A 16,883-nucleotide genomic window follows, 5' to 3' on the forward strand; every position below is an offset into this window, starting at 1 on the left:
GGATGGTTTCAGGATGATTCAAGTGTATTATATTTATTGTGTACTTTATTTCTATTATTATTACATTGTAACATATAATAAAATAATTATACAACTCACCATAATGTAGAATCAGTGGGAGCCCTGAGCTTGTTTTCCTGCATCTAGATGGTCCCGTCTGGGGGTGATGGGAGACAAGTGACATATCATCAGGCATTAGGTTCTCATAAGGAGCACACAACCCAGATCCCTCACATGTGCAGTTCACAATAGGGTTTGTGCCCCTATAAGAATCTAATGCTGCCACTGATGTGACAGGAGGTGGAGCTCATGCGGTAATGCGAATGATGGGGAGTGGCTGTAAAGAAAGATGAAGCTTTGCTCACTTGCCCCCTGCTCACCTCCTGCTGTGTGGCCAGGTTCCTAACAGGCCACAAAGTGCAACCAGTTGGAGGCCAGGGGTTAGAGACCCTGCTTTAGTAGGTTGGATGGTTGAGACTAAAGAATAGGTGTTCCTTACTCCCTGACCTGATCTATTCTCCATATTATACATCCTTTGGTACTATGCATTAATACTATATGTTTATAGCTCCTATATGATACTATGATTTTATATTTATGATTATTAATATTTATAAGCACCATAAAGATGAAACTGTCTAGTTTGCATAGACTGTATCCCTTCCGGTGCCTAACACACAATAAGCATTCAATAAATACTTGTGGAACTAAGGAATGTGCAGTGGAAGAGGGTGAGGCAAGAAAGGCATGATAAGCTGTAGTCTTTTTCCCCAATCCGTGGGACCAGGGAATCTCTCCAGAAGTGTCCTATAAATTGGTTTGTGTACTTATATTTCTACATATTCAAGCTGCAAATGAAATACTAGTAACTATGAGTAAGTTATCAAAAATTTGTCTTACAAGTTATAAAGCAATCCATACACTTTCCAATTTGTCTTTAGCTAATTTTAACCTAAACCCAGGTTTTCTTATCATCTTACATTATGATGATTCAGGACAAATCAGGCCTACCTTCCGAAGTACTTTATATAATTATTATATAATTATCACATATATGGGCCAAATTATTTTCTCTTTCCTGTGAATTTGGTGTATGTGTGTGTAGCGCATATATATATATATTATATATATAATATATATGTTGAGTTTTTGTGAGACAACATAATGAACAAAAGCAGACTGTGAAAAATGTCCTTGAAAAGTTGAATTAAATATCTGAGTAACAAATGTTCCTCTTAATGCTGACATAATAATCACTCAGTAAGTATCTGTTAAAAGTGTGGCTAAATTAATGATGAGAAAGTCATGTATTACAACATTGGTAAATATGACATAAAATGGTTTGAAGAACATCTCCTTGGTTGAGAAAACCAAGTATCAGAAATGATATGAAGATAATTAATGAGTTTGAAGACTTAGAACTTAAAAGTTCAGAAACATGGCATATTTGTATTTACCATGTCTGAAGAGCTCATGCTTAAGAGAGTTTTTCTTCTCATCTTTGTGCTTTTGCTGTAAAAATTCAATTCTGGGACACTCACTTATACTTAAACTGTTAGAAAGAATGACGGCTTCTCTTTTGAGAGGCAACTGCAAAGAAAAAACAAAGTCTGAGTATTTTCATAAAATTGACAATACTTCAACTTCAATACAGAGGGTTTATTATTTTATGTTTATGTGTCTGGGCAAAGAAATCTGCAGGCCAGACTCACTGAAAAGAAATAGATAACCTTCATGTGCAACTTCATTTGGCAAAGCCATTTATATATCTTAAATTCGTATGCAAATAGGTTAATAAAAGGTGATGCAGAACAAAAATTGTTCCTGGAAAAGCAGCCACAGTCAAGACTGACAACACTATGTGGAGCAAGAGCAATAGCTTTCAATGAGTATTCCACTAGTAATCTTGCTAACTCCAAAAAGAAAATCTAATGGAATGAGGTATTATATCAGTGAAGATTCTTATTTATACTATAATTTTTTGGTCTAATAATCTACATTGTTTTCTGGAAACAAAACACTTTTCAGGTGCTAAGCCATGGAAGTCCTAGTTTGTATTGTGACTAACTTTGTTTCTTGAAAGTATTCTATCAGTAATGTTCACATTACCTGCTTGCTGTGAAAACAGCTCTAATAACCAAAAATCTCTATTTTTAGATTTTAGTAGTAAGAAAACTAGAGCTAAAAGAGATTATACGATCTCTCCAAGGACAGAACTAGTAATTGGCAAAGTCATGATTTGAACTCAGGTCTATTTGTCCTTGTCACAATCTCAAAGGTTTGAAATTACTATTTGTTTAACATTAATAGCCAAATTACTTAGAATTATGTCTTATCTGTAAATGCCAAATTACTATTTTTTTAATTGAAATCTGCAATCCAAAGAAATTCTTAAAAAATAAATACAGTCAGCCCTCCATGTCCACAGTCCCCACATCTAAGGATTCAACCAACCATGGACTGAAAATATTTAGGAAAAAAATGCAATACAAAATAATACAAATAATAAACAATGCAGTATAACAACTATTTAAATAGTATTCTCATTGCATTATAAGTAGTCTAGAGGAGTTTTAGAGTACACAGGAGGATATGTGTAGGTTATATGCAAATACTGCACCATTTTATATAATGAGCTTGTGTATTTGCAGATTTTGGTATCTGCATGAGTCCTGGAACCAATCCCCCAGAGATACTGATGGATGACTATACTCTAATAGGGCTTATCTGACCACAAATTCCAACCCCAGTAAGTAACCTTCTTAGACTTTCAATGAACATCACTAAATATCCATTTGATATGACCCATGTGCATGACATTGTAAGGTTACAGTATAGTCTTGGTCCTCAGTTAAGAAAGGCAAAGATAGAAACTATACACGATAATTAAAAAAATACAAGGCATCACAAGATGTGTCAAATAAGATATACTTTCTAACTGAAGGGATTGGGAAGGAGTTTATAGAGGTAATGAAATCATGGGTAGGCTTTGAAGATTGGACATAATTCAAATAATCAGAAATTTGAAATGAAATTATATTTTAAGAGGAGGAAAACATATGAAGGTATAAAAATAGGTGTGATTGCTATCCATCTATCTAACATCCATTCCTTCACTAGATTTCTACTAAGAATCTACTCTATAAATACAGATCCTGAGCTTAAAAACTGGTAGAAAAATGCACACAGATGATTATACTTCAATAAAACAAATGTGTTACAATAAACATTCTCAGTTGATCACCACTTAACTAACACTTAACCAGTTTGCAGGATTAACCAGTATTTTTTGTTGTCTATATAACTCATAGTATGATGGCAGTTCAGGGATAAAATGGAACTTTTAAAAACACGGATGTACTTCTACTGTATCCAGCTGTGTTGTATGCTTACCCCAAGAGTCAGTTAATTTTGTTCCCAGACTTGCTTATGCCAGTTGTAGTTGTTATGAAATTACATATATTATTTAAAGCTATAAAATAGAAGAGGAGTTGTTTCTTTGAACAGTTTTGGAAAAATGAGTAAAATTCAATAGAAGATAATCATTAAAAACTTCTGGCAAGGCATGTGTAGACAAAGCAAATGCAAAAGTTTGGGGTGGTGGGGGGAATCAGACAAACTAGAAGGATTCTTACATTCGAGTTACTTTGCAAGAATCTTTAAGTGCATGCTCAACTTTAAGGAAACCAAAACTAATATGAAACATGGTTATGGCTGATACAAGAAAGACTAGTAAGAGTTCCAATTTCATAGTCAAAGCCTTTGGACCTACATAGAAGATTGACACATGAATGTAAATTTATGTTTAAAGTTATATTAAAGGATTTGTTAAGTAAATGATTTGTTTACAGTTCTCCATTTTAATTGACTTTTTGGGTTAACCTGCAAACTAGGTAAAAGGGCACCTACTGTTTGAAAATTCAGGAAAAGTCACACAAAGGAAGAAGCCCTTGAGCTAGGACTGCAAGGATCATTAAGTCTGTTGCAAGGAAAAAATAGAAAACAGCATTTCATCAAAGGGAGGTATGAGCTGTACTTAGGAGAATCACAAGTAGACTACATACTTCATTAGGGGCACTTGGCATATTTGGTAATAGGGAGATAGGTTGAAGCTAGATTGTGAGGGTTGTCAGAGGCCTTCAGTGCCAGGAAGAGGAATGTGGACATCATCATTATATGTAATGGGAAGCTACTGAAAGTTTCTCATCACGGACACAGTGCAATGTACACTACGAAAATCATGTTTTAAGAAAGATTAGGCCGGGCGCGGTGGCTCAAGCCTGTAATCCCAGCACTTTGGGAGGCCGAGACGGGCGGATCATGAGGTCAGGAGATCGAGACCATCCTGGCTAACACGGTGAAACCCCGTCTCTACTAAAAATACAAAAAAAAAAAAACTAGCCGGGCGAGGTGGCGGGCGCCTGTAGTCCCAGCTACTCCGGAGGCTGAGGCAGGAGAATGGCGTAAAACCCGAGAGGCGGAGCTTGCAGTGAGCTGAGATCCGGCCACTGCACTCCAGCCCAGGAGACACAGCAAGACTCCGTCTCAAAAAAAAAAAAAAAAAAAAAGAAAGATTAATTTGTTTGTACTGTGAAAAATGGAAGAACTAGGGGGCATGACCAAGGGCAGTGTTGCCTATTAGGAAACAATGGCAAAGATTAGAAGGAAAGTTCTAAGGGTTGAAAGTGGTGGCAGACAATGGGATTAGGGAGAGAAATGAAGAACCACTGGAAAATGATTAGATGTGGGGATAATGGAAAAGGGAGGGGTTGAACATAATTCCAAGACTTTAAGCATGTTCAGTGAAGGAAATGACAGTATTGTTATAGAAATTAGGAAAGAAGACCAGGAGAGAGCTGCTTATGGGAAAAAGATTAAAGGCTGGTTTTAAAATTAGAGATGACACAAACAAATGGAAAAACATTCCATGCTCGTGGACAGGAAGAATCAATATTGTTAAAATGGCCATACTGCCCAAAGCAATTCATAGAGTCAATGCTATTCCTATCAAACTACCAGTGACATTCTTCACAGAACTAGAAAAAAACTATTTTACAACTCAAATGGAACCAAAAGAGAGCCCAAATAGCCAAGCCAATCCTAAGCGAAAAGAATAATTCTAGAGGCATCACACCATCCAACTTCAAACTACACTACAGGTCTACAGTAGGAAAACAGCATGGTACTGGCACAAAAACAGACACATAGACCAATGGAACAGAATAGGAAGCCTGGAAATAAGGGAGCACACCTACAACCATTTCATTTTCAACAAAGCTGACAAAAACAAGCAATGGGGACAGGAACCCCTATTCAATAAATGGTGCTGGGATAACTGGCTAGCTATATGCAGAAGATTGAATCTGGGTCCCTTTCTTACACCATATATGAAAAATCAGCTCAAGATGGAGTTAAACTTAAATGTAAAACCTGAAACTGTAAAAACCCTCACACAACCTAGACAATACCATTCTGGACACAGGAATGGGCAAAGACTACATGAGGAAGACATCGAAAGCAATTGCAACAAAAGCAAAAATTGACAAATGGGATCTAATTAAACTTAAGAACTTCTGCATAGCAAAAGAAACAACAGAGTAAACAGACAATCTACATAATGGGAGAAAATTTTTGTAAACTGTGCATCCAAGAAAGGTCTAATATCCAGATCTATAAGGAAATTAAACACATTTACAAAAGATAAAATCACCCCATTAAAAAGTGGGCAAAAGACATGAACAGACACTTTGCAAAAGAAGACATACATGTGGCCAATAAGCGTAAGAAAAAAAGCTCATCCTCACTGATCATTAGAGAAATGCAAATCAAAACCACAATGAGACACCATCTAATTCAGTCAGAATGGCTATTATTAAAAAGTCAAAAAATAACAGAGGCTGGCAAGGCTGTGGAGAAAAAGGAATGCTTATACATTTTTGGTGGAAGTGTAAATTGGTTCAACCATTGTGAAGAACAGTGTGATGATTCCTCAGAGACCTAAAAACAGAACTACCATTTGACCCAGCAATCCCATTACTGGGTATATACCTAAAGGAATATAAATCGTTCTGTCATAAAGACACGTGCATACATATGTTCACTGCAAACTGTTCACAATAGCAAAGGCATGGAATCAACCTAAATGCTCAGACTGGATAAATAAAATGTGATACATATACACCATGGAATACTATGCAGCCTTTCCAGGAACATGGGTGGAGCTGGAAGCCATTGTCCTTAGCAAACTAACACAGGAAAAGAAACCCAAAATACTACATTTTCTCACTAATAAGTGGGAGCTAAATGATGAGAACACATGAACACATAAAGAGGAACAACAGATATTGGGGTCTACTGGAGGGAGGAGGGTAGGAGGAAGGAGAGGAGCTGGAAAAATAACTAATGGGTACTAGGCTTAATACCTGGGTGACAAAATAATCTGTACAACATACCCCCATGACACAAGTTTACCTAAATAACAAGCCTACACATGTAACCCTGAATTTACAGTTTTAAAAGGCTGGTTTTAGACATACTGTATAAGAGGAATAAAGTATATTAACCATGCAGGAATGGCAGCTGTAGGTGTCACAGCAGAGAGGAAGAGATAGCCTAACTGAAGATGTACATTTTGGAGAAACCATAAGGGAATATGTGATAGTCTCTGCATTTATTGACCAAGTCCTTGATTACAAACAATTTGATAGGGAATGAAATCAAGCTATGTGAGTAGATTTACTCACATACTCTCCCACCCTTACTACTGAACACTTCATCCTGAAGTGAAAGAAAGAGCTCCTTCCTCTTCCAACTAGAAAGTGGACTTAACCTTAGGTATGTTTGTTAGTCAAATAGTTTCTTCTTCCCCACTACAGCCAGCCCTCTGCCTGTAGATACTGCCAACCTTAGCCAAACCTCTCTTCTAAACTGCTTACACAGTTGTCTTTTAAATCAGAGCCCATCTCTTAAACAATGCAGAACACAAATATTTATCCTGACCCATTATGTACACATCATAGCACAGAAATGTAGCTCATCTCATCTTTTACATGCTACACGCTGATGTTTCTCCCATTTCTAGGATCTTAACAATGACAGTAATTGACAGTGTGTGAAGAAAAAAGGGAAGATCAGGAGACTTTAACCTGTGTTATTCTCATGTTTAGAGGCAAAATGGGGGACAAAAAGGAAGCAAATAACAATCAGAAAAATAGGAGGATAACAATAGTGTAATATCACGGATGCCAAAGGAGAGTTTCAAAAAGGAGAAGGCAATCAATAGTGTCAAATGTTTCAGACAATAATAAAAATTCAAAAATAAAAATATTTAAAACTTTCAAAATAAAATATCAAAAACTTTCTTGGTGCCAGGCATTGATCCAAGAGTTTTTTTTGGTAAATCTTATTATCTTATTTAATCTAATATGTCCAAAATACTATCAAGTCAACTTGTATTCAATATAAAAATTATAGTGTTTTTTCCATACTCAGTCTTTAAAAACAGTGCTTGTTTTAAACTTTCAGTATACTCAATTTGGACTAGCCACACTTCAAATGCTTAATAGTTACATGTGGGTGGTGGCTACTCTTTTGGACAGAGCAGCACAGAGAGCTGTGGGAGAATTAAAGGAGATGGTTCATCTCTTTTAGGAGATGCAGAAGATAAAGTACTCAGCAGAGGGGCTGGTAGGTGGAAAACACAGAAGTGTTAGCCTCATCCTTCCCTCACCCTCTCCTGATAATGGTTCATAGTTCTCTGGACTGAATGTGAGCAATTCACTCTGCCTTGTAAAACCCTGAATTCCTCACCTCCTTCTTAATTCTCTATAAAGTACAATGAGAGCACTCTCACCACCACCCTGCAGCAGAGTACCAACTTCTACGGCCTGAGCTGCTGCAATAACTCCCCCCCATAGTGCCCTGTCATCTGCTTCTACTCCCACCAACCTATTCCCCATTGAGTGTATGGAATGCTTTTTTGGGGGGTGATTTTTTTTATTGTGGCAAAATACGCACAAGATAGAATGTACCATTTTAGCCATTTTCAAGCATACAATTCAGTGGCATTAGGTACATTCACATTGTTGTGCAACCATCACCATCATCCATTTCCAGAACTTTTTCATTATTCCAAACTGAAACTCTGTACCCATTAAACAGTAACTCCTACCCCTTCCTCTCCCAGAGCCTCTGGTAACCTCTATTCTACTTTCTGTCTTTGAATTTGCCTATTCTAGGTACTCCACATACATGGAATCTTACAATATTTTTCCATTTTCGTCTGGCTTATTATTTCACTAGCATAATGTTTCTAAGGTTCTTCCATGTTGTAGGATGTTTCAGAATTTCATTTCTTTTTATGACTGAATAGCATTCCATTGTATGTATATTCCACTTTTGTTTATCCATGCATCTGTTGATGCATATTTGCATTGTTTCTAGTTTTTTGGCTATTTGAATAGTGATGTCATGAACACTGGTGTACAAATATCCAATAACTTTTTAATGCATTATCTCACTAAATCCTAACTCTGCAAAATAGATATTATCATCATCTTCATTTTACAGATAGGAAGAAACAGATGAACAGAAAGGTGAAGTCACGTAGCTGCTGAGGAGTGAAATCGGGATCCAAATGCAGCAATATTATCATTTTATGTGTGTCATGATGTGAAAAGGATTGGGAAGCGCTGCTCTACACCAGTGTGCTACAGCTGCCTCGTGAAGACGGTGGAGGTCTGAGAAAAATTGGTTGGGTACTTGGGGCATCAGAAGTTACCAATGATAAAGCAAGATCAGCAGCAAGATGGGGATAGTGAAGTAGAGAATAAAGAAATGGTAGCAGTAAAAAGAAAGTGAAAACAGGACAATAGCTACAAAGTACAGTGGAGTTAAGTGACTGAATTGTTTCAAGGTGAAGACTCTGGAGAGTTTACAACAGATGAAAGATGTATAGCCAATTTAAAAAGCAGATTTCAAAACCATCAACAAAAGGATCACAACATAAAAATAAGATCCCTAGAAGTAGGGTCAGACAGTAGTAATTGATAAACTTACTTTGGTATAATCCAAAGAGGAAAGATGCTATACTTTCCATAATAACACTAAGCTTTTTGTGAAACAGCAGTAGAAGTTTACTATAAATATGGATAAAAGGATTGGGAATCATGCTTAACCAGTGGCAGAGCTCCACTTGCTAGGAAGAAAGCATTATTCTAAAAGACATTTTATGCTACCTTGCTTTTTTCACTCTCTTTGAATCCTTTTTCAAGTATTTGTAGAAGATGCTTTTTCTTCACTGTAACTTCAGGATCAAAAACATAAAAAAGGCATTCCAGCATCCTTCGGTAGCTCCTTAAGAATAAGTGAAACAGAAAGTTTGAGGATTGATTTCACAAAAGCTTAGCCGTAGATGAGATAACCATATGTCCTGCCAGGGATATTTCTCATTTACATGCAATGTTCTAGTGTCATTATTAATAGCTCCCCTGCCTTCAACCTCAAAAACAAGCTCTATGTGGATAAATTATGAGGTCATCCTAGCCATGGGAGATGCATAAAAAGGAAACATTTACTAACAAGGTATATGTGTATTTTTAATGCTGTAAACTTTTAAAATAGAAATTTTACAAATACGATCAAACTTTTTAAAGTTGTTCCATAAAGAATTCAACTTCTTACTCTGAATCATGCATATCTTCATTCTCCAAAAACTTTTGAAATTTCTCTTCGAATTTTAATCTCAGAATACGGTTGTTAACTTTAATGATGCGTTTTACTTTTACTCCTGTAATACCATATGTTCTGAAGTCCCAGGCACAAAAACGTGACAGAATTAATTCATAGCAGAAATTAAACCTATGTGGGCATACAGAATATACATGAAGAGAATAACAGATTTTCCTTAAAATGTTTAAGAACAGAAGATTACGTATGATAAAAGCTATGGCTCATATTTTGTGGGTTTTTTTGCTAAAGATACTGTAATCATATAGTGGCTCTGTTTATTTATTCATTTATTGCACATTTGTTCTGCCTGGAAGACACGTTGGTTAAGCAATCCTCACTTTCTGAAACACTTTCTTTCTTAGCTTCAGGGAAACTATACACGCCTTCCTCTTATTGGCTGCTCTTTCATAGTTTTCTTTGCTGGGTCTTCTCAGACAGACTTTTAGATGTTGAACTGCCCAGGGATCAGCCTTTGGCCTTCCTCTTGTTTCCATGAACACTCTCCCTAGATGATTTCACGGTTCCTTGGCTGTCTATACATCCTGATAAATTACAACATTTTATTTCTAGTCTTGATCTCTACCCAACTTAGCTGGTTATACCCAGACTTGAATATCTAACTACCTACTTGATATGTCCATCTCCATATTAAATAGGTGACTCCAACTTAACATAACTAACACTGCACCCCAAACCTGCTCCTCTGAGTATTTTCCATCTCAGTATATGGCACCACCATTTAACTGGTAGCTTAAGTCAAAACCGTAGGAATAATCCTGTCCTTTCTTCCTTACCAGCATCTAATTCTTTTTGTTTGTTTGTTTTTGTTTTTGAGATGGAGTCTCGCTCTGTCGCCCAGGTTGGAGGGCAGTGGCGCGATCTCAGCTCATTAAAAGCTCCGCCTCCCGGGTTCACGCCATTCTCCTGTCTCAGCCTCCAGAGTAGCTGGGACTACAGGCGCCTGCCACCACGCCCGGCTAATTTTTTGTATTTTTAGTAGAGACGGAGTTTCACCGTGTTAGCCAGGATGGTCTCGATCTCCTGACCTGGTGATCCCCCTGCCTCAGCCTCCCAAAGTGCTGGGATTACAGCCGTGAGCCACCGTGCCTGGCCCCATTATCTAATTCTTTAGGAAGTTCACCTGGCTCTACATCTAGAATCCATCCTGAATATGATCATGTCTTATCATCACCACTGTTACCATCCTAATCCCAATCACCACGATCTCTCATTGGACTACTGAAATAACTTCCTGACTATGAATACGGATATGAAAGAGGCAATGTCTGCTCTAATGAAGCCTAAACAAGTAAAGCCAGAAATAAAATTTCTAAACTGATAAGGGCTCTGAAGAGAAGCTTGGGGTAAGGAATGCAAAGGGGACCTACTTAAGATAGGGCCTTGGGGAAGACCTTTCAGAGACGTTAAGATATTTGATCTGAAAATTGGAGGAGGAGCAGCAGGAGCCAGCTGTGTGAAGATAAGAACACTGAAGTGCTTGTTTGCTCTCTGCTGCCCTCACCTGGCCATACGCATAAAATTCCGGTCCTGTCTAGCACAGAACCTAGATTAAGATGAGATTGAAAAATGGATCATTTTGAGAAGGAAGTAAATGATCTTATAAGGAATACATTTGCCTTTAATGAAAGATCTAGGTCCTCACCTACATAATCAACCAGGATCTGAAATGGGTGTGAGCTAAAGTCACAGAGGTGAGCTTCCTGATGGGTAGCCTCTCCTTGAGCCTAATAGCGAGCTCCTAACTTAGGGCATCTATATTTCTCACAAGCAAATACTTAATGAATGCAGCCAGGATCTTATAAATTACTTCTCCCTTAGAGTTGAAAAGAGAGCTGCCTAAATCAAACTAATCTCAGAGGAGCTCACAGTCTGGTAGAGGAGACAGATATGAATAGTGTTGCTGCAATCAAGCATGATGCCTGCTAACCAGTTCAGAGGACCTACTAAAACAGCCACATTATCATCTGAGGTGGGGAAGCTAGTGCGCCTCCCATAGAGGGATCATTTGCTAAATCTGTCAAATTTCCCCTAAATAACATGTCCTGGAAGCTTTCTGCACTCTGATAGAAACTAGGGCTGCAGGTGTTTTAGATAAAGCTTTTGCTATATAGTGGATATTGGGCTTGAGGTGTCTCATGAATGGGTGGAAGGAATGAATAGGCAATATCTAGCTTCTAGGCTGGTCCCCCAGGAAGGCAGGAGCTATGAAGTGTGATTTTTTCATGGAGATTTTATATTGCCCAGGAATTCAGCAGCTGAACAATGATGAAGTAAGGGTGAGGTATGCAAAAGCATTCTGGGTGAAGGAAACAGAACGAACAAAACCACTTATGTGGTGGAGTACTATGTTTGCTTCCAGAGCAGTGCGGTACACAGTTCAGCTGACTTTAAAAGATTTGAACAGAAGTTAAGATAGTCTAAAACCATACCGTGGAGAACATTGATCCTTCACTGTAGGTGAAGAGTCTGCCAATAAAACAAAACAAAAGCTTTTGCAGCTATTTGTTGCCTTCCAAATTACATTCAGACTCTTCACCTACAGTAGAGGATTCATTATTCTCCACTGTATAGTCTCTAAACTAATCATAACTCCTGTTCAAATCCTTTAGAATCAGCAGAACTGTGTACCTTATCCTCATTCATTCAGCGGGACTTGACGGTATAAACATTCACAATGATATGTATCAATGACTAATATATTCAGTTACACAGAAATATGCCTACAAATTTTGTTAATATACAATAATGTGTTCATTTAGCAAATGTAGGATACACATGTTTTTAAATGTTTGATGCTTAATCTATTAAAATATACTTTATAATCCTAGATAAGGGTTTAATAAATATTTTTACAGGCTTACTGACTTAAATCAACATAACAGTTTCAAAACTCTATAAAACAAAAAGTTTCTGCTTCTGTAGCTCCTTGAGATAGTATAGCATGAAATCTTTATAAAGAGGCAGATTAATTACTGAAAGTCATTATATACACCAAAGCAAAACTGTTGAGTATCTATAAAGTGATATGGAAGCTTCAACTAGTAAATATATACTGGGCTATTAATCCAGCCCCATGCTAGATGTTATGACTTGTAAGACACACAAAACATCGTATCTTCCCCAAAGGAGCTTACAGAGTCACTTATATATTGTTTCGTGGTATTTTAAAGGTTTTTTTAGTTGTAAATAGACTGTATCTATAACCAGGTTGACAGCTTCTCAGGCACAAGGACAGCATCTTTTATGCTTCAGAGTCCCTACTTGATAAATCTTGTCTGATGTCAATGGGTAACTCAATTGGCAACACATCAGTAAATAATATGAACCTATAATAATAAAGGTATAGTAGCAATAATCCACTCAACTAGCATGTCTCTATAAAATAAGATTTTTTAAAACTGGAAAATATAATAATTTTATTTCATAAAAGAAATGAAGCTAAGAGATAATGACATACAATTAGAAACATGCTGTGTTTTGTTGTTGTTAAAGACATAAAGGTAATTTTAACAGAAAATCTTTCAGTCCTAGTTCTACTCAAATACTTTTTATTTAAATACTGAATCCTTAGCCTTAAAAATATTAATAAGTCAATGTTTAAATAAAACAACTAGAAATGTAGCATAGCAATTTAAAGCACTTAGTAGTTATTTCTTAACATACATAAAAGATCAGAGAAAAAGTATCCAAACTTGCAGTATGCTAAAACTAAAAAACAGTCCTTTAAATTCTGCTAACATGTATTTGATTTATTCCTTAAAATAAATCAAGGTTACTCTTTTTAAAACCAAGTAAACAGGTTAATGCTAATCAAAATCCATCAAATCCACCTAATTTACTATCAGGCTGACATAGTTATCTAAATGGCTTTTTGGTCATTTTGCTTTTACATTTTTTTTTCATTAATCCACTTGTTGCAAAGAGCTTCCTTTGCAATAAGTTAAAAAGAAACAGAAATAATTTTTAAAAATCCTGTTTAGGGCTGGGCACAGTGGCTCATGCCCGTGATCCCAGCACTTTGGGAGGCCAAGGTAGGAAGATCACTTGAGGCCAGGAGTTTGAGACCAGCCTGGCCAACATGGCAAAACCCCGTCTCCACTAAAAATACAAAAATTAGCGGGTGTGATGGCATGCACCTATAATCTCAGCTACTCGGGAGTCTGAGGCAGGAGAATCGCTTGAACCTGGGATGCAGAGGTTGCAGTGAGCTGAGATCAGGCCACTGCACTCCAGTCTGGGGAACACAGTGAGACTCTATCTCAAAAAAAAAAAAAAAAAAAATCCGTTAGGTTGAGTGAATATAAATGTGCACCCAGTAAAGACACACCATTCAGTTTTTGCACTTGAAAAGTCAAGGCCTTTACTTGTTTACATGGGAACTGGATGAACACCTTTTATATCTTTGTATATAAAAATCAAATAATGCGGTTAAGCAAACAGTAGTAACTGCTGGGCAAATGGATGTGCTAATACAAAGGAAAGTATTTTAAAAGGCCTCTTTTTCCCTTGCGAAGAGCTTCTTACGCTTTTCCATCAGAGTTCTCCCAAGACCTTTGAGAAGCTTTTACTCACAGAGGTGAGAGAAAAGCCATGTCTAATAGAAATCAGGGGACTTGGTTTAAAGTAACCCATAACAATGACAGTTTTTTTCTAAAAAGTTAGTGTAAGTTGTACATTCTACACTGTAAAAAATAGTATTTATTTTGACATTGACTTCAAGTAAAATCATGCTCCAGGGTTATGTGCCAAGTCCATTCTATAGTTTGACATGTCTCCTGGTGTATTTTCCCCCATGTACCCAGTTCCTACTGTGGCTCTAGAGCAATCTTTCTCTGTTTCACAGGCTCCTCAATTCTGAAAAAAAAAATGACTCAGAAATGTGAAAGTCATACTTAACAATGATTTTCTTCATGACTTTTTTTTTAAAGGGTAATTTAAAATTGTGCCCCTCTAATTGAAGCAACACAACCACTTCCTAGTATCTACTAGTAGGCCTTGGTTCTAAAGCCTGGCTGTCTGCTTTCTGCTTGAATCTGGTGTCTCTCCATTTTTGCTGATACAAGCTTTTGACCTGAATTCCTGGTATAAGCATATACTTTATCCTAACATGTAGTGTTCTTGTGCATCCTGACTGTAGCTATCTCTAAACAGTGGGTTCCACTCTGATCACAGACCTACAGAAGATTTGCTAGACAGTCTCCTCCCATGTTGGCAACCTGCTGTTGCCAGTCCTGCTTTGGCATTCCTGCTCTGTTCCAGTTTCTCAACCAATATTCAGAAACATGCATTATATCCATTCCAGAAACAAACAGTATAAACATATGAAAAATTAAAACTTGATTATAAACTTTTTTTTCTAAATTATATTCTGCTCCTGGGCTAAGGAAAACTGAATAAAGAGCAATGATAAATCATTAGGATGTCTTCAAGGCTGGCTCATGATAATGGCATAAACAGAAATGTATAGGTGGAAAGTAGGTAATTTTCAATTTTCAATAGATGCCTGCCAATTTTCAATAGATGAATATTCTGCATGAGAAATGTTTCAAAAATGGGACATTCTAGGATTTTACAAGTTGATATTGTGGTTGATGATCCTAAGTACTTAAATTATTTTTAAAGCTATACTAAATTTCTAACAGATTTACCAGTCATCAGATCGAGTGCCTTCTTCAAAATGGAAATTTCCCACAGTCTCTAACTCAGTTAACAAAAGTGGGATCAATAAGCCATGACTTTTCTTCTTTTGTTTTACTTCAATATGATAAATTGCTTCAATTCTATTGGAGAGAAAAATACATACAGCTATTAGAATGATCTACAAATCACAACATTAAAACTTATGATAGACCTTTTTTTAACTGATGTTAAAACACAAGGCTTCCTTTCAATGGATAAAGAAAGTTTGGTGTTAACAGTTAAACCATGTAAAGGATATTCTATTTTTGGCAATTAAAATCACCTTTAATTTTGCTACTCTCAGAATATGCGAAGGCTAGAAGACTACCCTTGCTCTACCACTTACAGCTTTCAGCTCTCAGACATGTCACTTGGACTTTTTATGCCTCAGTTTTCTTAGTAAAATGGCAATATTCATAGTCCTTATTTCTAAAATGGCTGTTTTGAGAGTTATATGCAAAGTACATGTAAAGATCTTAGCAAAGAGTCTGGCACAAAGTAAAAACCCAATACATGTTACTATCATTTTTAGTATTATCACAGGGCACACTTAACTTATCCACTTAGTGCCTTAGTAAATAAAAAAATTCACAGTCCTTGCTAAGCCTTCTTGCTTTACATTTCGAATTGATAATTGAGACTGAACTTGTTTCTGCTGTGTGTGGGCTTTGCTAGGTCTCATCTATTTGGTGAGTTTATGCACCAGCAGAGGCTCTATTGTTTTTAGTTTGCAGACACTAGAGCAGTGATATGACAGGAAGCCACTGGGAGGAAGCTTACTGTTCCTAATTAAGAACTGCCTCTACAAAAAAAACTGTATGCCAGCTTTTAACCCATGATGATTATAAGTACTAGGAACTAGTACTAAGAATATAATTCATGCTTTACTTCATACTGTAATTGTTCACACTCCTGAGGAAGGGAACTAGGGTCAATGATGGCCCAAAACATTCTGATTCTCTCGGTTTCAAATCTGAAGAACTAAATAATTAATTAAACATACTCATCTAGTTTTTTGTTCCAGAATGTTACCCTTTCATTCAAGGCATTTAGTTTGGTCAATATCTTCTGTTGAAGACTTGGTTCTTCAGTGACAGTTTCACAACTCTTCAATGTTTCAGGATCAGTTACTTTACTGTTATTGGATCCATCACTGTGCCCTTTGCCCGAGCCCTTGAGTTCAGCCAGTTCTCGTTCCAACTGTGGAAAACATTGCATCGGAGAGCAAAATAAAAATGAAACATGGTCTAGGCAAAGTCAGAATTCAGATATTAATTTTTAATGGGATCTTATATCAAATTTTAATTTAAATGAACAAAGTGGAAATCTAGGTAATAAACAGGCTAAATTTCATAAAAACATGCCAAACGTGTGATTTCAACTTGGGTGCAAATTCAGTTAGCCAGTTTCTCTTGACCAAGTGCCAACCTTAACCACTTCAAACATGGCAGTCT

The 16,883-nt window shown here is 36.8% G+C and overlaps 1 protein-coding gene across 1 annotated transcript in view; it reads right to left on the bottom strand.

The window, feature by feature from the left end:
- LRRC9 (leucine rich repeat containing 9) overlaps nt 1–16,883 on the bottom strand; it is a 141,735-nt gene that overhangs the window by 88,816 nt on the left and 36,036 nt on the right. Inside the window, exons 9-13 of the mRNA XM_026456290.2 lie at nt 16,433–16,629; nt 15,399–15,530; nt 9,682–9,858; nt 9,237–9,354; nt 1,458–1,590 (exon numbers count right to left, since the gene is read on the bottom strand). Of these exons, the coding sequence (XP_026312075.1) occupies nt 1,458–1,590; nt 9,237–9,354; nt 9,682–9,858; nt 15,399–15,530; nt 16,433–16,629 (757 nt within the window). The remainder of the gene's footprint in view (nt 1–1,457; nt 1,591–9,236; nt 9,355–9,681; nt 9,859–15,398; nt 15,531–16,432; nt 16,630–16,883) is intronic.

Source organism: Piliocolobus tephrosceles, chromosome 6 (genome assembly GCF_002776525.5).
Source record: "Piliocolobus tephrosceles isolate RC106 chromosome 6, ASM277652v3, whole genome shotgun sequence".
Lineage (NCBI taxonomy): Eukaryota > Metazoa > Chordata > Mammalia > Primates > Cercopithecidae > Piliocolobus > Piliocolobus tephrosceles.